This window comes from Microtus oregoni, unplaced genomic scaffold (assembly GCF_018167655.1).
Source record: "Microtus oregoni isolate MIOR12 unplaced genomic scaffold, Mior012 000017F_ref0000208, whole genome shotgun sequence".
In the NCBI taxonomy this organism is placed as follows: Eukaryota; Metazoa; Chordata; class Mammalia; order Rodentia; family Cricetidae; genus Microtus; species Microtus oregoni.
In genome coordinates, this window is record NW_024543076.1 from 6,392,320 (window position 1) to 6,415,096 (window position 22,777).

Below are 22,777 nucleotides of genomic sequence, written 5' to 3' on the forward strand. Positions count from 1 at the left end.
CTGTCTCACAGCAACTCGTTTATCATTTTACTGAATGTTCAACCAGACAAAATGTCTAGCTGTGCAAACCTCCAGCTTATACTGCAGACCAGGACAGTTATCAGCCTCCTGGGACAGACAGGCTTTATAACTAGACTGCTGGTATTTAGTCATTACCCTGAGAATACATTATGTTCATGTGTTTACCACCATTCATCTCTTCATTTGACCTTTCGGGATGAAGGAGCAGACCTAGTTCACTGGGAGTCTCCAAATTGAGACCTCTGGCCTAGGACTCCAAATACAAAAACCTAAATTAAATGTGTCTGTCACAAAGACCACAGAGGGTTTCTTTTCGGGGCGGGAGGAATAAAATACTCTAAAAGTTTACACAACTGTGAATAAATACTAAAAACTGACCAGGGGACTGGAGAGATGGCTTAGCAGTTAAGAGCACTGGCTGTTCTTCCAGAGTACCCTGCGTCAATTTCCAGCACCCACATAGCAGCTCACTACTGTCTGTAACTCCTGTTCCAGGGGACCTGACACCCATGGCAAAACACCAAAGCACACAAATTAAAATTAATTAAAAAAAAAATCAGGTGGGGTGGTAGTGGCTACATCTTTAATCTCAGCACTTGGGGGACAGAGGCAGGTGGATCTCTGAGCCTGGTCAGAGAGATCAGTCAGCCTGGTCTACAGAGCTAGTTCCAAAATAGCCAGGGCTAGAAATCCTGAAATCCTGTCTCAAAAAAAAAAAAAAAAAAAAAAAAAAAAAAAAAGAGCCGGGCGGTGGTGGCGCACGCCTTTAATCCCAGCACTCGGGAGGCAGAGGCAGGCGGATCTCTGTGAGTTCGAGACCAGCCTGGTCTACAAGAGCTAGTTCCAGGACAGGCTCCAAAACCACAGAGAAACCCTGTCTCGAAAAACCAAAAAAAAAAAAAAAACCACACCACTGAAGTATATAGCTTGAAAGAGTTCATTTCAAGGTATGTAAATCTTATCTCAATAAAGTTATTAAAACAAAGCAACTGAGAGTTGGACAGCATACCTTTAATCCCAGTATTCAGGAGGCAGAGGCAGGCGGATCTCTGTGAGTTTGAGGCCAGCCTGGTCTACAAGAGCTAGTTCCAGGACAGGCTCCAAAGCTACACAGAGAAACCCTGTCTTGAAAAACCAAAATAAAAACAAAGCAACTGAATTCTGCACACAGACTCTATAAGGCAAAATTCTTTTAAAGTGACATGCTGATGTCCTAATGAGTCCCCAGAAACAAAATTTCCTTTCCAACAAGGCGGAGTAAAGTTCTGTGAGCGCACTGTGCTCTTCTGGGTTTCTCACAATACCTCTAAGCTGTAAGCACCTCTGAGGACACTGAGCTGACTCTCTCCTCAGTCCCCACAAGAGCACATCCCAAAGGCAGGCACTTATGAAGCAACACTCAGCTTTTTGGTGCCTTCAAAAAGTAATTTCATGGGCTGGAGAGATGGCTCAGAGGTTAAGAGCACTGCCTGCTCTTCCAAAGGTCCTAAGTTCAATTCCCAGCAACCACATGGTGGCTCACAACCATCTGTAATGAGGTCTGGTGCCCTCTTCTGGCCAGCAGGCATACACACAGAGTATTGTGTACATAATAAATAAATAAATATAAAAAAAAGTAATTTCATGCATTTCTATATAACATAGCTCTCAAGAGGAGAGAGTTGAGAAAGAAACCCTGGAGAACATTTAGGCACAGTTCTGTACAGTCAGAGAAAGACTATTCCACCCAGAGACAACTCACAAGGAAAGCCAGGTATAGGAAAAATGCACAAAGTATATTTAACAAACTCTTGCTGACTCGGAACATGATGATGGTCGAATGTGCTCTGACAAAACCTGACATCCCTATGTTTGATTTAATAATCATTGAATTATAAACTTTCAAAAAAAATTTTAAAGCCTTAAAATCATTACTCTAGAAATGATGTGAAAAACCTTGCAAGCAGCAGAGCCAACTGCTGCTCTAACAGCCTGGGTGAGAACTAAGTGTGAGCAGAACAAAAGAAACATTATCTGAAAGACAATGAGGACATCAACAGAGGAAAGAGGCGAGTGTCTGAAATGGGCAACTGGAATTTGCTTTGTGCAAATTCAGTGCAAGGAAAGCACTGAGACCCAATATATATCACACACACACACACACACACATCTATGCATGTGTCAAACAATAAATGGAGGTCTGGGTACCACTGTAAACCAGGCATTAATAGGAACAAAATGAAAGATGTAAGAACAGTTTATCCAAGTTTATCAATGCACTAAACACTAAGTAAAATTCATGACTTACCTGCATCTCTCTGATAACCTGTAAGCAATCAGGCAAGGAGAAGCCAATAGGTAGACCAACTTTAGCTGGTGTTTTGAATTTGTCTCCTATTTTGAATGGGACATCATCAAGGTAACTGAAAGTCCCTATAATAATAATAATAATAAAGGAGAAAACATTAGCAAATAACTTTAGTACTTATTTTGCTATAACTTAGGTAAACGTACATTTAGGCTCTCCTAAGACTTGAGTCCCTTCTCCAACAGCTTACCTGACTGAGACCTGTCTACTCGGTCTACTTCACTATCTTCACTAGGAGGGTTTGTTTTCAATTATACTCAATGTAAAATCCAAAGAACTTGTAGGGCCTGCCGCATGCCTTTAATCCCAGCACTCTGGAGGCAGAGGCGGGTGGGTCTCTGTGAGTTCAAGGCCAGGACAACAAGAGCTACAAAGAGAAAACCTGTCTCAAAAAAAAATAAATAATAAAAAAAGATCCAAAGTACTCACAGTCGCCTAAAAAAGCCTCCTAGGATCTTTCTGTCCACATCTCCTAACTGTCCTTTGGATTACTGCCTGAGTCACAGGGACCTCTGCCTGAAATGATGTCAAGCTCAAACCTGACCTAAAGTGTTCCATACCCGCTGTTCCTTTATCTGGAATGCTCTTCTCTTGGATTCACAACTCACTCCTTCACGTCTTCAACTCTGCTCAAACGTTTCTGAACCAGGTTTAACTGCAGCACCCTACCTCACTATGTTGTCTGACTTGACCTCGCAGTATTTTTTTTCTTCTAACATACTACATAGCTGTTTTATTATACTTATTGTCTGTCTTGTCAAAGGAAACATAGGTTTCTTGTAGCCAAGTCAAGTCTTATTTGAAGGCGTACTCTCAAACCATTTTGTTTGGGTTGTTATGTTTTGTTTGGGAGACAAAGTATTGGTACCTGACACGGATGGTCTTGAGTTCACAACCCAACCTTGTCCTCAAGTAGTTGGGATTTACACTGTGTGCCACTATGCCACGTCTGTATTCTCAGAACCTACACCACTGTCTGACTGATACACATCGTCTGAACTGATGAGACTCCTCACAATAGGTGTCTTTGATTTAAGAGTTCTCTGCGAGCTTTTTCTTGCCTTCTAGGGGGTGAGGGCATGGGTACCAGTGAAACAATCATTTTTTTAGCACAAAGAATAAAAGCATTATTACTTTCTAGAATAATATGGATTCCCACCACACCCCCAGTACTAGAGAATCAAACCCATGACCATGGCTCAGATATGTGAAGCATTCAACTGCTGTGAAATATCACTTTAACTATGTAAAGGTGTGTTACCTTTGTCTATGCTGCAGAACACTACTCTAACTGTGTAAAGGTGTGTGTTAAATTTGCTTATGGTGCACCTGTTTAATTATGTACAGATGTATTGCTTTTGTTCCACCCTGCCTGCCTAAGGCACCTGACTGGTCTAAAATGAAAGAGAAAGAGAGAGACAGAGAGAGAGAGAGACAGAGACAGAAAGAGAGAAAGAAGAAAGAAAAGAAAAGAAAAGAAAAGAAAAGGAGAAGAAAAAAAGCTGAATGGCCAATAGCCTAGGCAGGAGAGGGATAGGTGGGCCTGGTGGGCAGAGAGAATAAGCAGCAGGGCTAGAGAGATGGCTCGGTGGTTAAGAGCACTGGCTACTTTTCCAGAGGTCTGTGAGGTCAAGGCAAGGCTGATCTACGTAGTTCCAGGACATGCTATGTTTTGTATAACTTTGTTTTACTTAGGCTGTTCAGTATAAAAAAATAACAAAATACTAAAGCAATTTATATTTTCTGATCAAATCATAACTTAAACCATAATATTTAACGCTTCACTTACCATGAAAATCTGTACCCAACTTCTTAGAAGCCATTTAGAACCTAAAAAACAAGGAAAGATTTCTTGAGTACTATGTCTTGAGACTAAACAAGAAAACAAAGGCAAAAAAAATCAAGACAGAAAACTAATGTTTTAGGACTCACAAAGTCTTTACTTCTCACTCCTGAAGTCCTGAAGTTCAAAAGAAAGCCCAATATAAGAGAAGCTAATTTGTCTGTCTTTTCTTTTCCTCCCCCCCCCCCCCCTCTCTCTCTCTCTCTCTCTCTCTCTCGTGTGTGTGTGTGTGTGTGTGTAGATAGCCCTGGCTATTCAGGAACTACTTCTGTAGATCAGGCTGCCCTCAAAACCACAAAGATCTGCCTATCTCTGCCTCCTGAGTACTAGGATTAATGACATGCACCACCAATGCCCAGCCTTGTTATTATTTAAGATACACAGTGATGTGTAAGTAATCAAACATTTTACACCTCAGCACAATAACAATGAATGAAGAAGAGCCCAATGACTGCTAGTCCACTAAGAACACCTGAACACTCAGGGGTGGGTTGGAGATCTCTTAGAAATTTAACAGTTATTAATTACACAGGGTACAACCCATGAAAATCTCAGTTATAAATTGACACAATACACAAAATGACCACTCATAAATTGCCAAAGATAGTAACTATGCAAGTACTAGACGACTGAAATCTATGTCCAGCCTTTGATGTTATGGTAATTTTGTTTGTTTTTGAGGTGAGATCTCACTGAACTAGTCTTGTACTATGTAATCCTAATAGTCTCAAGCTCAGTCTTCCTGCCTCTGACTGCAAATACTGAAAATGAGGTGAATACCACCACGCCCTATCGGAATATCCTTTTTCATTTTTACTTTAAAATCTGTATGTCTATGTGTCTATATGCCACGTGTGTAGAGGTGCACACACATGCAGTGCACCAGGTTCCTGAAGCTTAACTACTGGAATGTGAGAGTCAGCTGAAGTGGATGCTGGGACCTAACTTGTTCTTAACCACAGAGTCATCTCTCCAGCCCCCAGATGCCTTCTGAAATAGCTGTAACAACACTTCACAAAACCTGAGTAAACACTGCTGAACCAACAAAATGACAATAGATCTCCCGAAGCAGGAGTATCACAGATACTACATTTCAGACCCCAGCATCTGAAACAAGGCTGGGATCTGAGTTTCTCAGGAGGCAGAGGCAACAGGACTGAGTTCAGAGGCAGTCTTGTCAGCAAGACTAAAAAGCAGCAGTCAACACACCAGAAATAAATGTGCTTCTACATGCTTCCTTTCCTTTTCTTTTTCTCTTAGGAAGGGGATCAGGAGGACCAGGTGCCAGAACTTAATCCAAGGCCTTGCAATGCTAAGCAAGCACTCTACCCATGACCTACCTAAAATTTTAACTACTCTCTAATGGACTCCAGGGTCACCCACTGAGGGACAGGGTCACCTATGGAGAGACAGGGTCACCCACTGAGGGGCAAGGTTACCTACTGAGGCACAGTCACCTACTAAGGCTAGTGACCCTGTCCTGTCCCTTGGTGCTATACAATCATGTGGATCTGGAGGGCTCCCATAAACAAGCCAGTCACACATTCATACACATAGACAAAACACTCATACACATTCTGTTTTGTTTTTGACAGAGTTTCTATGTGTAGCCCTGGCTGTCCTGAAACTCACAGAGATCTAGAGCAGCCAGGGCTGCACAGGAAAACCCTGTCTCAGAGAGACAGAGAGAGACAGAGAGACAGAGAGAGTGAGAGAGAGAGAGAGAGAGAGAGAGAGAGAGAGAGAAAGCAAAGAAACAAAAGGCTCAGTGAACTACATCTTCTCGCACACCTGTAACCTCACACCCCTGAGGCTGAGGCAGGAAAATTCAAGTTCAACACACAGTAATTCTCAAAAACAAAACCAGCTGGGTGGTGGAGGCACATGCCTCTAACCCCAGCACTCAGGTGGCAGAGGCAGGTGGATCTCTGTGAGTTCAAGGCCAGCCTGGTCAACAAAGTGAGTTCTAGGTCAGGTTCCAAAGCTACCCAGAAATACCCTGTCTCAAAAACCAGGAAAAAAACCCAAAAAAACCAAGTGGATTGATGACTGAGCTCTTAGATTTTTCAGGTGTATATACGTAGAGGTCTGCACCTATCTTAAAAAGAAAAAAGATACAGCTTAAACCAATGAATAAATAAACAAATAAAGATAAAACAGATATAGAAAACTAAAAGAACACCAAAGACATGGTTGGTTTTTCAAGACAGGGTTTCTCTGTGGCTTTGAAGCCTGTCCTGGAACTAGCTCTGTAGACCAGGCTGGCCTCGAACTCACAGAGATCCGCCTGCCTCTGCCTCCCAAGTGCTGGGATTAATGGTATGCACCACTACCGCCCAGCAATAGAAAATGGCACTGTAGGTACAATTGGGAACTTGGGTAAAATAAATAATTCAGAATATATTATATCAAAGCTCAACTCAAAATCAAAATAGAAAAAAAGGTAAGTTTCTTATTTCTTTTTAACAAAGTATGTGTATTGTTTTGAAACATAAGCTATCACACCCAAAAGACTTAGTACCAAACACAACTTTTCTGTTCTTCCAGCAGTTTTCAAAGGCTGCGACTGGGGGCACACATCTGTAATTCCAGTAGTGGCAGGCAGATCAAAGCCAGTGAAGACCACAGTAAGCCCTTGCCTCAAAAGCATTAAATTAGGGGCTGGAGGGATGGCTCAGCAGTTAAGAGCACTGACTGCTCTTTCTTCCAGAGGACCCGGGTTCAAGTCCCAGCAGCTCACAATTGCATGTAACTATTGTTCCGGGGAATCTGACACCCTCACGTAGATATGAATGTGGACAAAAACATCAATGCACTTAAAATAAAATTAAATAAAGTCTTTTTAAGAAATTAAAAAACCTGAATGCTACCTTACAATTTGTTATTTCTTTTTGATTAATTAATAGAACTTAAATACAGGAACCCATATGTGACTAGCTGGCAATCTGCCATGTCACTGTCATCTTATAAAGACAGAAAATCAATCTACTGACAGTGTTCACACTAACAGCTCATTTGGTAACAAAAAGATACTTAGAAATAGGAAAACAGTATCAGTAAATGGGCAAAAGCAGAACTTGAGGGGAAGCTTTTTCTCAATTTTTTTTTAAAAAAAGAACTATCTTTTTTCATTTTACATAACAACACCAGTCCCCACTCCCTCCCCTCCTCCTATTTCCTCCGCCTTCTCTCCCCGCCCCCCATTTACTCCTCATCAGAGAGGGTAAGGCATATTGCTTTGGGGAAGGTCCAAGGCCCTCCCTACTATATCCAGGCTGATCAATGTATCATCCAAAGAGAATGGGTTCCCAAAAAGCCAGTACAAGCAGTAAGGGTAAATCCTGGTGCAACTGCCAGCGGCCCCACAGTCTGCCCCAGCCATTCAACTGTCACTCACATTCAGAGGGTCTAGTATGGTCCTATGCTGGTTCCTTCCCTGTCAGGCTAGAGTTAATGAGCTCCCATTAGCTCAGGTATTTGCCTTTCTGGGAAAGTGGTTTGGTTTGGTTTTTACAGTACAGGACTCAAATCTGCCTTCACATGCTAGGTAAGCACTCTGCTACCCAGCAACACTCCCAGCCCAAAAGCATGACTACATTGTACTTCTGCTTAACTCCAAACCAACCTAGCCTTTCTAACCAGTTCTGATTTATCTAAGGACATTTTGCTACACTATCCCAATCAAATTAATCAGAAGCAATCTAAGATGTTTCTCTAAATTTAATTATGTCAATACATCAAAACTGTCTTCCGGGCTGGAGAGATGGCTCAGCGGTTAAGAGCACTGCCTGCTCTTCCAAAGGTCCTGAGTTCGATTCCCAGCAACCACATGGTGGCTCACAACCATCTGTAATGATATCTGGCGCCCTCTTCTGGCTGCAGGCATACATGCAGACAGAATACTGAGAATATTGTACACATAATAATAATAAATAAATAAATCTTTAAAAAATAAAAAAAATAAAAAAAAAATAAAAAAAAAATAAAAAAAATTAAAAAACTGTCTTCCTGAATACTTTAAATATATACTTAAAATTATGTACCCAAATTTTCTGCACCCTAAAAATGGGTCTTATATTGCTATATTCAAGATACTTTTTATTTTGAAAACAAAGCAAAAACAGCTTGGAGACACACTCCTTTAATCCCAGCACTCAGGAGGCAGAGACAGGTGGATCTCTGTGAACTGGGCCAGTAAAAACCTTAGCTATCCTTGAACTAGCTCTGTAGACCAGGCTGGCCTCAAACTCACGGACATCAGCCTGCCTCTGCCTCCCAAGTGCTGGGATTAAAGGTGTGTGTGTGCCACCACAGATCAACTCTAACAACTTTTAAAGGAAGTTTGTTATCTTAACTGAACTACTAATCTAAAGCCCTGTTGCACGCCTCCATTCCAAACACTTAACTGGGTACCAACTGAAACTCCAGTTCACAAGCAACTATGTCCCTCCGCCAAAAATTCACAAAATCTGGTCTTCAACACTCGTATCAAAGAATTTCAGGAGCACACCTGTAGGAGGAAGAAGTGGAAGCAGGGAATTCACAAACACACACAAATGGGAAGAAAAAAATCTAAGTATGTGATTCATAAAGGAAAGGAAATGACAAAATTTCAAGAGGACAGACAACTCTGAAATAAAGGGATGGGATAGGAAAGAATCAGGTGAATGAACGGCACACCAGAGGGCTCTAAGAGTCCAAGGAGTATCATCTGTGTAATTTAAATGCTTCAAATGAAATACCTGTTTTATACAAAGTATACTAGAAACCTAGCTCTTTTAGCCACTAAATATTCTGCCAAAAATTGATAGTACTAGATCAGGTTAACAGACTGAACAGCTACCAACTATAATGACAATCTCCAAACCATACTACCACTCCCACACACAGCCTCTAGTTACCCAACTGAAGTGTTCCAGTAAAACAGAAAGTCATCAATACAAGCCTGATAAAGAAACACTTTAAAAGTTCTAACCCTATTCTCTGGAGAAATGGCTAATTAAGGGTTTTGTTTTGTTTTGTTTTTGTTTTTTGGGTTTTTTTTTTTTTGGATTTTCGAGACAGGGTTTCTCTGTAGCTTTTGGTTCCTGTCCTGGAACTAGCTCTTGTAGACCAGGCTGGCCTCGAACTCACAGGGATCCGCCTGCCTCTATCTCCCAAGTGCTGGGATTAAAGGTGTGCGCCACCACCGCTGGCCTAAGGTTTTTGACTCTGAAAAGCATTCCCCATGGCCAGTCTGCAGGTCTCAGAAAGCAGTACAGAACGTTTAATCCGAAGCGAAGCGTAAAGTAAGCGCACTGAGGCACACACCAAGGTTGTAACAGCTAACACCTACCTCAGCTCTAGCTATTTTTTCCAAAAACAGATAAACCAAAAGTGAAGTCCATTCTCCAAAACACCTGACAGTTTCCCAAGGATTTTTTTCTTTTTCCTTATTTATTTATTTATTTATTTACTTGTTTATTTATTTATTTATTTTTGGTCTTTGTGAGATAGGGTTTCACTTTGTTGCTCTGGCTGTTCTGGAACTCACTCTGTAAACCAGACTGGTCTTGAACTTGGAGAACCAGCCTCTGCCACTCAAATGCTGGGATTGATTACCCCAATCCAAAACTCAGATTGCAGAGTACATCTGCAATTCCGTCCAATCACAAAGCCCAAGCTCAGACACTCTGGACCAGAACAGCCACTAAACTTTATAGCCCTACTCAGAGATTGCAGACAAATAACCCCACCCAACATTATAGGATATAACATGCAGCTCACATTATTCCAGACCCCCGTTTACAGCCAGTTCAGCTATGAAGTAGAACTAAAGTATAGCCCAATCTGCCCGAAGACAATTGCCGCACCCTGCTTACAGTTCTTCTCATCACAAAATTCAGTCAGTAGCATCTCCCGAGCAAGGGCCCAGCCAGAAGCCCTACTCAATCTCAAAACAGACAGCATTTTGGTTCCAACAAATCCCAGCATCAAGCTGTTGAAAATGCATATAATAAAAAATATATAATGTATACTTATATATTTTATATGTATATGTTTATATCTATACATTTCATATATATATGACCCTCCAACCTGCGCACCATCTCCGGAATTCAAGGTCAAAGAAGGGACTCAACTCTCAGAAGCTGTTTTCTAACTTCCACACATACACACGCACCATTGCATATGTATACCCAAAGGCAAGCATGCATACACACACACACACACACACACACACACACATATATACGTCATGCACACTCACAATAAATAAGTAAAATATGTGGGTGGCTTAACATCTTTTTTCCAAAACATGGTCTCACTATGTAGCTTTGGACGGACTCAAACTCACAGAGATCCGTCCTTGCTGCCTCCCAGGTGCTGGGATTAAAGGCGTGCAAAACTATGCCCCATATACATCTTTTCAAGCATACAATTAAGCAAAAATAAATAAGAGCAGATATGTGATGTTTTTCTGTTGGCTTAATGGCTGCAGATGAATCTACTGATATTTTAATTATCGTCTGCAGCCCCCACAGCTCCCCCCATCAGTGCCCCACCCCAAGGCCTGGTGGGGCTTCCAATCCCACCAGCCCCAGCCCAAGTGGCCAGCAGGGTACTGACTGAGGGGCCGTTGAGCAGCAGACAATAGTTAAAATATCAGTAGATTATCCAGGCGGTGGCCCAGAACTCGGGAGGAACTCTGTGAGTTCGAGGCCAGCCTGGTCTACAGAGCGAATTCCAGAACAGGCTCCAAAGCTACAGAGAAACCCTGTCTCAAAAAAAACAAAACAAAACAAAACAAAAAAATCAGTAGATTAATGTGTAGCCACTAAGCCAACAGAAAAACATTATTTGGCCCCCATGTTGGGCACCATATATAGTTGAACTTTCCTCACAAATAATGACATGGTGACTTATTAATTATGAAAGTTCAGCCTTAACTTAGGCTTGTTCCTCCTTCTAGTTCTTATAACTTTAATTAACCTGCTTTTATTAATCTATATTTTATCATGTGGCTTTTTACCTTTCATTCTGTATGTCTGACTCCCTCTGTGTCTTGCTGGTGTCTCCTTGGTTCCTTAATTATCTCCTATTTCCTCTCTCTACCTGGAAGTCCCGCCTGTATCTCCTGTCTTGCTATTGGCCATCATCTCTTTGTTAAGCCAATCATAGCAAAATACCTTCATACAGTGTAGAAATCTCCCACAACAGGTATCATGGCACATGCCTTCAATACCAGTACTCAGGAGGCAGAACAGGATATTACTAATTTTGAAGGCAGCCTGGTCTATAAATACTGAAACACTGCCTCCAAAAGGGTGTGAGGAAGGAATGATGGTCGCACTTCACAGTGAACAGGCAGACACATGATGCACATATATACATGCAGGCAAAACACTTATACACATAAAATAAAAAATAAATCTTAAAATAAATATATATGTAAGAGGAGGCTGAAGAGATGGCTCTGCAGTTAAAGAGATCTTGATGTTCTTGGAAGAGGACCTGATTTGGTTCCAAGCACCCACACATGGTGGCTTACAACAATCTGTAACTCCAGTTCCAGGGCATCCAAAACCCTCTTTCAGCCTCAATGAGCACAGCACACAGGTGGTACACAAACATATAGCCAATCCCTTGTACACATATAATTAAAAAATAAATCTCAAAAAAAAATCTGGAGGTAAAGAACAAATACCTGAAATGAAGAAGAAACAGCTTCAACAGAAATCTCCATCAAACAAAAGAATACACAAAATAGATTATACAAAAATATCCAAACAGCTGGGCAGTGGGGGAGCAAACCTTTAATCATGGTAGCAGAGGCAGGAAGTCTACAGAGCAAGTTCCAGGACAGCCAATGCCACAGAGAAACCCTGTCTTAAAAAGAACAAAAACAAATGTGTGTATATGTATGATATATATATATATATATTATGCATACATATATTTAAACAAATGGGTGTGGTGGTGGGATTCTGCCTCTATACTTAGAAGCCTGAGGCAGGAGAGCTATAGTGAGTTCAAGACCAGCCTGGGCTACATCCATATCAAGCAGCAAGCTAGCCAGAATATACATAAACAAGACCAGGTCAAAAAAAAAAAATGGATTAGGATTAAAATGCTTCTGTCCAACAAGGCAGGCAAAGCCATGTAGATCATGAATGCGTCCCAACAGGGTATTAAAGGAGGCTGAGGACCGGTCACTGAAGCAGCAACAAACAACAACGTATCCAGTTAAAGGTAGATGAAACTCAAATTAGCATTCAGATTACCAGCTGTTTTGTTGCTCTCTTCTGATTTACCCACCCCTTTCTTTCTTCAGAATTTATTTCCATTAGTTCTAATTATGTATATGTGTTTATGTGTACAAGTTGGGTCCCTGGGAGTTGAAGTTATAGGTAGTTGTGAACCACCCAATGTGGGTGTTGGAAACTGAACTTGGATCCTCAACAGCAGTGTCTGTTCTTAGCTGCTAAGCCATCTCTCCAGTCCCTGCTTTTTCTTCTCAGATAGTCTCATTATGAACCCTGACTGGCCTAGAACTTGCAGTACACAATCGGCTGTAAGGAGCAGTCATTCTCCTAATTCTGCCTCCCATGTACTGTAGGCTTGTGTCACCTCACTCAGGGAGCTAGTTGGTTTTGTCACCTTAATACAAACTCCAGTCATTTGGGAGAGGGCCCTCAGTTGAGGAGTGCCCTCCATCAGATGGGCCTATTGGCAGGTCTGTGCAGCATTTTCTTGATGTGGTAGCGCCTACAGGACAGCACCACCCCGGGGCAGGGGTCCTGGGAAAGCAGGCTAAACTAGACATGGAAAGAAAGCCAGTAAACAATATTCCTCCGTAGTTTCTGCTTTGGTTCCTGCCTCAAGTTTCCGCCCTGGCTTCCCTCAGTAATGATCTGTGACCTGTGAGCTGTAAGATGAAACTCTTTCCTTCCCAGGCTGCTTTTGGTCAGTTTCATCACAGGGACAAGAGAAGCATCTAGTTCAACCAACTGTAACCATTTTCTCAGTGTGCTTTTTACTGCTAACTCTGAGGCTGAGCGCTACAGGAAAGACAGCAGGACATGGTAATGAGCACGTCTAGTCCCAGCTACTAGGAACGCAGAAGAAGGGAGAAGCATTTGAGCCATGGGTCCAAGACCACCCTAAGCAACAAAATAAAGCACTTTTTAAAAAAGAGGTAAAAGTAACTCAAGGCTGAAAAGTCCAAACAGCTTCCATGAAGACCTCATTGAGATAGCAGCACCTGCCATCTCACAGTGAGACAGGAAAGCAACAGATGAAGAGAGGCCAATTCTGCTGGGGGTTTGTTGTTGTTTTTTCGAGACAGGGTTTCTCTGTAGCTTTGGAACCTCTCCTGGAACTCGCTCTGCAGGCCAGGTTAGCCTCGAACTTACAGAGATTCACCTGTGTGTGCTATCATTATTTGTAAGTATGTGTCCACACACAGGTATGTGCACATGATGCAGGTGCCTGCAGAGCCTAGACACCCATCACCTGGAGCTGCAGGTAAACACAACTGTGAGACTCCTGAGTGTGAGTGCTGAGAACCAAACGCAGTCCGCTGAAGAGAGCAAAAGCTCTTATCTAGGAGCCATCCCCCTTTGCTCTTGCTCTTTTATGATCAGAAACTTTCCGGCACTAACTGGCATTCCAAGGGAAGTATTTCATTCCCTCCAAGGACAACACGTCCAATGTCCTAGTTTCTACTACTAAGTTCCACTTTTTTTTTTTTTTATTTCTAGGCTTCTTCCCTTTTTTTCTTTTGAGACAGGATCTCATTCTGTATCCCTGGTTGGCCTGAAAGTTGATATATTACAGATCAAGATGAATTCATAGAGATTCACCTGCCTCTCTGCCTCCTGAGTGTTTTTTTTTCCCCCTTTCTTCCTCCACTCCCCACCCCCAATCTTCGGAGACAAGTCCAGTCTGGCCCCAAATTAACTATGTAACCACAGATGACTGGTCCTCCTGCCTCCACTTCCAAAATGCTGGGATTACAGGTGTGCATCACCATGTCCAGCTTATCCCACGCTGAGGACCAAACCCAGGGCTGTGCGTATACCACACAAGCACTCTGCCAACTAAGCTACATTCTGCAGACTCAAAAGGCCAGGATGAGGATGCAGCTTAGTGAGTAGAGTGCTCACCTGGAGAGCATGAAGCCGGGGGACCTGATTTGTCTACTGACCTCCTGAGGGCACCAGGCACACACACGGTGCACATTCCATACATGGGCACTCACTCATACAAATAAAATAATAATTAAAAAAAAAAAACACAAGCCAAATGGTGGTGGTGCATGCCTTTAATTCCAGTACTCAGGAGACAGAGGCAGGCAGATCTCTGAGTTTGAGGCCAGCACAATCTACAGAGATAGTCCCAAGCCATCTGGGGCTACACAGAGAAACCCGGGTTCAAAAAAAAAAAAAAAGTTATAAAAGACAGAAAAGCTCATTTCATTAAAATGAGTTTTAGCAAGATGTGGGACTGCACACGTAGTCCCAGCACTTGGGAGGCAGAGAAGAGTACACTGGCTAAAGTTCAGGCCAGTCAAAGCTATGTAACCAGACCCTGTCTCAAAACTAAGGCTGGCAAGATGACTCAGCAGTTGCCACCAAGCCTGATGACCAGAGTTCAAACCCCAGGTTCACAAGGTGGAATAAACCAACTCCCATAACTCATCCTCTCACCTCCAAACATGTGCCTGGTCATATAATTTTCAAAAAATCAACAACATTAAAAAAAAAAAAATCATGGGCTACTCTCACCAGAAGGCATAAACAGATTAAAAAATGACAGTCATAAAATATAGGAAGATATTCATAAGTCATACATTAAAAAATTAATTAAGAGGTGGAGCGGTGGTGGCACAAACCTTTAATCCCAGCACTTGGGAGCAGAGCAGATCTCTGAGTTCAAGGCCAACCTGGTCTACAGAGTTTCAGGACAGGCTCCAAAACTACAAAGAAACCCTGTCATGAAAAACCAAACAAAAAAAAAAAAAAAGCTGAATGTGTGGTGTTTTACACCTGTGATTCCCAACCTGAGAAACGAAGGCAGAAGGATTAGGAATTCTAGGTCAGTCAGGGCTACATCAAGACCTTCTACCAAAAGATAACCAGAATAAAGAAAGAAATCTAACTCAACCAGGAAGAGAAACAACCCAAAATAATGACAAAAAATTAAATATACAAACTTCCCAGAAGTACAAATTGCCAACAAATACATGAAAACAAGTCCAACTTTAGAAAATACCAATTTAAAAATCACACAACAGATACCATTTTAAACCCCCTCCCCAAATCATTAAACAGTTTAAGTTTCCCAATCTCAAGTGCCAAAGAGGAAAATGAAGCAACAAAACACATCCTGGCAGCCTCTTGACTCAGTCATCACAAGATTCTACCAGGAGCCAGTGCAGTGACTCAGATGCTGCAAGTGTTTAGTAAGCATCAGTAACTGCTATTGAGCAAAGCATGGTGGCACAAGCTGCCGTCCCAGAAGCTGAGGCAGAAGAACAGCTGGAAGTCTGAGGACAGCCTGGTCTACATAGGGCGTTCCAGGCCAGCCAGGGTTACACAGAAACTGATTAAGAACCAATATAGATATCAGAATGTGTGTACCTGGTGGTGGTGGTGGTACACGCCTTTAATCCCAGTCTGCGAGACAGAGAGGTGAATCTCTGTGAGTTCAAGGCCAGTCTGGACAGCCAGGGCTACAGAGAAACCTTGTCTCAAAAAAAAAAAAAAAGAAAAAGAAAAAAAGAAAAAACCAACTTAATATAACAGAAAAAAATATAGCAGTGCCTATACTCAGAAATATTGATATATTTACAATGCTGAAAATATTCAAAAGAACTTGTATCATCAGTTAAACTTCAGGAACCCTAAGCTTTTTGGGGCAGTAGGAGAGGTAAAGTCTCACTATGTAGTTCAAGTGGGTCCTGTACGACTCAGAAGTGCTGAGATGACAGGAACATGACACCACTCCTGATAGATTTTAAATACAATAGTCAAAAGGTAAAAGAGGAACCCACACCTGACAACCTAAGTTTGATTCCTGGAACCCACAAAAGGGGAAGGAAAGAACCAATTCCTGCAGGTTGTTCTGACTGTCCTGGAACTCACAACTCACTCTGTAAACCAGGCTGGACCTCAAACTCAGAGATCCACCTGCCTTGGCCTCCCTGAGTGCTAAATTAAAGGTGTGCGCAACCACCACCAGGACATGGTCATTTAAATTTTAAAAACTAAAAATAGGCAGGGTGGTGGTATACACCTTTAATTCCAGCACTTGGGGTGACAGAGGCAGGCAGATCTCTGTGAGTTCAAGGCCAGCCTGGTTTATAAGAGCTAGTTCCAGGACAGCTAGGACTGTTACACAGAAAAACCATGTCTCAAAAAACAAACAAACAAAAAAAAAAAAAGGAAAAAGGCTAAAGACACAGATGACATTTGTCAAAGAAATGTGCACTGACAATCACTGACAATGTCTATCTACTGTATCTTACTAGGATACTGTTTTCCCAAATCAAAAGGAAAAATAAAGCCAGCCAAATGTGGTACTAACAAATGTCTTTCATCCTCAAACTCTCTCAGCAGAAGGAGGAGGATCTGAGTCTTTAAGCCAGAATGGTTTGCAGGGTTCTAGGTCAGCCAGAGTTACATACTAAAATGCATATTAAGAGAGTATCAAAAGAGGGATGTTGGAGAGAGAGTGCAGAGGTCAAGAGAGAACACTACCTCCTCTTCCAAAGACCCAAATTCAAGTTCCAGCACCCACACAGAACCTTAGAACTGTGAAATTCCAGTTCCAGAACACTCTTCTGTGCAGACATACATACAGGAAAGACTCCCATACACATACACACATAAATAAACTAAAAAAAAAAAAAGATTAAAAAAGGAAACAAAAACAGACACATGTCACAATTAAGTAAAAAGTTTTGAATACTAAAAAGAAAAGTTTAAAAGAATTTAGCGGGGCAGTGGTACTGCACTCAGGAGAGGCAGGCTCATCTCTGTAAGTTCAAGGCCAGCCTGGCTTACAAAGTGAGTTTCAGAACAGGCAAGACAACACAGAGAAACCCTATCTCAGAAAAAAAAAAGTAAAAATTCAGGGAGTTTTTATATTTACATACTTCAATCTTTGTAAATTAATACTTTTTTCTCCATGAGGCCGTTGGTTATTTACCTGCTATGCAGCGACAGGGACATTTACTAGAGAACTACTAACTGCCTGGTTCCATAACTATGACTCACTGATGAAACACACAGTAAGTTTTCAGTAACAGAATGAATAGAATGAATCAGAAACAAAAACTCAATCTATAAAACTTCACTTACAATACCTAAGGCAATCTTTTTCTTATTGACTTTAGACATTTTGTGGCTTAAGATAATGCGGAAACTTTCAGTTTAACTAGGCTGGGATACTAACTAGGAAGAAAAATGTTTATAAACCCAGAGATCATGCCTTTGATCCCAGCACTCGGGAGGCAGAAGCAGGTGGATCCTCTGTGTGTTCGAGAGCAGTCTGGTCTACAGAAAGAGTTCCAGGACACCAGGGCTATACACAGAAACCCTGCTTGGGGGGGAGGGGGGTAATGTTTTAGGCTGGGTGTGATGGCAGGTGGAAAAATAAAAAATTTGTAGATTTACTTATTTTATTTGTATGAGTGTTTTGCCTTCATGCTGTATGTACGCACCATACTCCTGCCTAGTGGCCATGGAGGTCAGAAAAAGGTTTCATAGCTATCCCCTGGAACTGGAGTTATGGATGAATGTGAGCCACCATGTAGGGTCAAGAGCTGAAATCAGGTCCTCTGCATGAATAAGTGCTCTGGATTGTTCAGACCCTAAAAAGAACTATCAATGAAAATGAAATACCTTGCTTTATCATCAAATCTGAAAAAATTCAACAGAGAAGCATCCACCATATTTATTAAAATTCCCAAACACTAACAACTACAACTGAAGACACAGATAAAGCGCTAAGAAAGAGAATTAGAACATTATATATAATACACGACAAATTTTGGGTTACAACACGCTATGATGTCTAAAAAGTATCAAAATCTTACTCCAGTTCAACACAAAAAATTTTAAGTCTCAAGTCAGAAAACAATTACATGAGGTCAAGGACCGCTGGTAAAAAAGCAAATGCTTGGCTTCAAAAGACAGACTTGGGGTTGTTTATGAGACCCAGGTGGGTAACCCAGGTATTTCCACCCAGGAAAAAAAAAAAAGAGGAAACTCTAGGGAAGATATAGCTAGAGAAGACCAGACAATGCCAAAGATTCCACCCAAAAGCATTCACCCTGGTCTGATCTCTTTTTCTCCCTCATCTCATCGCCCAATTAACTAAATGCTCACATTCCACGCTCGCCCTCAACTCCCCAGCACTCTTTCTTTCCTAAACCTGGGTTCTGCTCCTCGACCTGCTCTAGCTCCCACTGAGCTCCCACTGAGCTCCCACTGGAGCGGCAGAGAGGTCTACTGCGTCCGTCTCCTAGGAGAGAATTAGTCCCCTTAATCCCAACTCATTTGCCCGCACCCCGTCTGCCGTCTGCCGTCTGCCCTCCGCCCCTTCAACTCCGGTCCCGTCACTCTGACCCTTCGCCCAGAATCCGCCCTAGACGTCGGTCGCCGTCCGGCTCTTTCTCCTTCCCTCCCCGGTACTCCAGCTCCTTTCATCCTGCGGGGCCCCCAGGCACCGGGTCCCCAGCTTCCCCCCCCTCCACGGTCGCCGGGTACCGGCCCCTTCCCCCAACTCCGCCCCTCTCCCCCTTCCCCAGAGACAGGCCCCCTCACCTGAATGCCGCTGGCGTCCAGAAAGCTGAAAGGTGCTGGCTCCGCCCGGCCTCCCGGGCTCAGTCCCCGCCTGGCTCCCGCTGCCCCTAGGGAGAGCGAACAACCCCCATTCCAACTCTATCCGCCCCAGGCCAGACCGTCACCGTGGCCACCGTCAGTACTACGGCCGCCATGTTGAAGGCCTACTTCCCTCCTCCTTCCAGCCGTTGCTCCGCCCCTTTGGGCGTCTGACATCATGGCGTTGAGCCCCACCCGCCCGGACCAATGGGAGGAGCCGACAGTGACGTAACTAAATTGAAGGATTCCTGCAACCCTGAGCTTTGATTGTGAAATGACAACCCTGCTGACCCAGGGAAGAAAGGAGGGGTCACTGAGAGGTTAAGACTCGGGGTTAGAGACAGGGCCAAAGCGAGAACCCTAGAGACTTGAATCGCAAGGGCACACCCAAAGGCTTAGCCGTGAATCCTTGGAAATTAGAAAATCTCTAAGATTCCGGGACCTGTTTCACCCTTGTCAGGTCTCACTTTCTGCATTTATTCCTGGGCTTTGTTGTTTTTCAGACAGGGCCTTAGGTATCCCAGACCCACGTTTATATACAAATTGTCTAAACAGTAACTCTAAATGTCTCTTCAGTTCTAACATCCAGTACATTCAAACCAGAAATGCCGTCCCCAAACCTTCACTGCTTTTTTTTTTTTTTCCTTTGGTTTTTCGAGACAGGGTTTCACTGTGGCTTTGGAGCCTGTCCTGGAACTAGCTCTGTAGACCAGGCTGGTCTCGAACTCACAGAGATCCGCCTGCCTCTGCCTCCCGAGTGCTGGGATTAAAGGCCTGCGCCACCATCGCCCGGCCCTTCACTGCTTTCTGTGTAACTAGACATCTGCGGGAAATAGCTTCAGGAAGAAGTCACAATTGTTATTAAGTGATTTTTTTTTCTAAAATTTTATGATCACTGGAGAAATTAGAGCATAAAGAGTTAACTCTTGCCGGGCAGCGATGACGCACGCCTTTAATCCCAGCACTGGTCTTGAACTCACAGAGATCTGCCTGCCTCTGCCTGCTGTGTGTTGGAACAAAAGATATGCACCACCTGCCAAAGCTATCCAAAAAAAAAAAAATCCAAGAGAAGGAAGGGAGGGAAGGAGAGAGTGAGAAAAGGAAAGAAGAGAGAACATAGTGGTTTGAAAGAAAATGGTCCCCATGGGCCCATAGGGAGTAGCACTATTAGGAGTTATGATCTTGGAGTAGGTGTAGCCTTGTTAGAGAAAGTGTGTCACTAGGGCCAGGCTTTGAGGTCACAGAAGCTCAAGCCAGGACCAGTGTGTTTCTGTCTCTTCCTGCTTCCTGAGGATTCAGATGTAGAACTTTCAGCTCCTCCAGCACCATGTCTTCCTGCATGCCTGCATGCTTCCTGCTATGATGATAATGAATGAAACCTCTGAACTGTCAGCCACCACCCTCACACGGACATACAGATGGTATTTACAGCTTTGCTCCTATCAGATGTTTCCTTCTGGTTTCCAAGATGGTGTTATTAGATCTAAAAGCTTCCTTGCCCCAAGACAGTGAAATACACAACTTGCCCCAAATAGTACAAATACATGGGCAACTGAATGCTATGCCAGGACAGCAAAGTATGAGCCCAGTGTTTGGAGTTGGCAGTGGAGTCTTACCGTTCCTCCCTCTCCCTCTGTCTTAGAGTTCTATTGCTGTGGAGAGACACCAGGACCACACTCAGTCATATTTCATCTTTTTTTAAATTTATCTATTATTTTGATTTCATTTTACGTTCCAACCACAGTTCTACCTGACCCTCCTCACTTCCCCCCCAGCCCATCGGGAAAGGGCTCCCATAAAAAGTCAACAAAGTCATGGCACATTAGGTTGGGGGTAGGACCAAGCCCCTCCCCACTCCATTAAGGCTAAGCATGGCATCCCAACCTAGGGAATGGGCTCCCACAAGCTAGATCATGCACCAGGGATAGATCCTGATCCTACTGCCAGGGGCCCCTCAGATAGAACAACCTACACAACTGTCTCCCACATGCAGAGGGCACAGTTCTGTCCCATAGAGGCTACACAGCTGTCAGTCTAGACTTCCTGAGTTTCAGCTGTCTCTGTAATTTCTCCATCATGATCTTGACCTCCCTTGCTCATATGTTCCCTCCTTCCTCTCTTTAACTGGGTTCTCAGAGCCCGACCTGGTGCTATGTTGTGAATCTCTGCATCTGATTCCATCAGTTACTGGGTGAAGAAGGTTCTACGATGGTAGTTGGGGTATTCACCATTCTGATTACAAGAGAAGGCCAGTTCGGGCACCCTCTCCACTATTGCTAGGAGTCTTAGCTAGGGTCATCCTTGCAGATTCCTGGGAACCCTAGTATCAGGTTTCTCCCTCCATAAAGACTCCCTCTATCAAGATATCTCTTTCTTTGCTCTCCCACTCCATCCCTCCTCCCCTTGACCATCCTGCTCCAGGGAATTCAACACCCTCACACAAACATACATGCAGGCAGAAAACCAATACACATAAAATTATTATTAAAATATTAAAATTTTAGCCGGATGGTGGTGGCACACACCGAAGATCTTTTCCCATTCTGTAGGCTGTCATTTTGTCTTGTTGACCGTGTCCTTTACTTTACAAAAGCTTTTCAGTTTCAGGAGGTCCCATCTATTAATTGTTTCTCTCAGTGTCTGTGCTGCTGGGGTTGTATTTAGGAAGTGGTTCCCTGTGCCAATGCATTCAAAAGTACTTCCCACTTTCTCTTCTATAAAGTTCAGTGTGGCTGGCTTTATGTTGAGATCTTTGATCCATTTGGACTTGAGTTTTGTTCATGGTGATAGATATGGGTCTATTTTCATTTTTCTACATGTTGATATCCAGTTAAGCCGGCACCACTTGTTAAATATGCTTTCTTTTTCCATTTAATATTTTTTGCTTCCTTATCAAATATAAGGTGTTCGAAGATGTGTGGATTGATATCCAGGTCTTCTATCCAGTTCCATTTGTCCTCCTGTCTGTTTTTATGCCAATACCAGGCTGTTTTCAGTACTGTAGCTCTGTAGTAGAGTTTGAAGTTAGGAATTGTGATGCCTTCAGAAGTTCTTTTATTGCCCAGGATTGTTTTGGCTATCCTGAGTTTTTGCTTTTCCATATGAAATTGAGTGCCGTTCTTTCGAGGTCTTTGAAGAATTTTGCTGGGATTTTGCTGGGCATTGCGTTGAATCGGTAGATTGTTTTAAGTAAGATTGCTATTTTTACTATATTAATTCTGCCTACCCAAGAGCATGAGAGGTTATCCCACTTTCTGGTGTCATCTTCAATTTCTTTCTACAAAGATTTAAAGTTTTTTTAAAATATTTATTTAAAAATTTATTTATGAGAAACCCTGACTCGAAAAACCAAAAAAAAAAATAAAAATAAAAAAATAAAAATTTATTTATTATATTTAAATATTTATTTAAAATACATACATTTATTATGTATATAGTGTTCTGTCTACATGTATGCCTATGGTCAGGAGAGGGTGCTAAATCTTATTACAGATAGTTTTTTTAAATATTTATTTATTTATTATGTATGCAATATTCTGTCTACATGTATGCCTGAAGGCCAGAAGAGGGCACCAGACCTCATTACAGATGGCTGTGAGCCACCATGTGGTTGCTGGGAATTGAACTCAGTACCTTTGGAAGAGCAGGCAATGCTCTTAACCTCTGAGCCATATCTCCAGCCCCAGATTTAAAGTT

At 42.6% G+C, this 22,777-nt stretch overlaps 1 protein-coding gene across 1 annotated transcript in view; it reads right to left on the bottom strand.

The window, feature by feature from the left end:
- Positions 1-19,234, bottom strand: part of Ubap1 (ubiquitin associated protein 1) — a 30,898-nt gene extending 11,664 nt beyond the window's left edge. Inside the window, exons 1-3 of the mRNA XM_041667590.1 lie at positions 19,025-19,234; positions 4,158-4,198; positions 2,309-2,433 (exon numbers count right to left, since the gene is read on the bottom strand). Coding sequence (XP_041523524.1) covers positions 2,309-2,433; positions 4,158-4,191 — 159 coding nt within the window. The 5' untranslated portion in view covers positions 4,192-4,198; positions 19,025-19,234. The remainder of the gene's footprint in view (positions 1-2,308; positions 2,434-4,157; positions 4,199-19,024) is intronic.
- Positions 19,235-22,777: the final 3,543 nt, after the last annotated feature.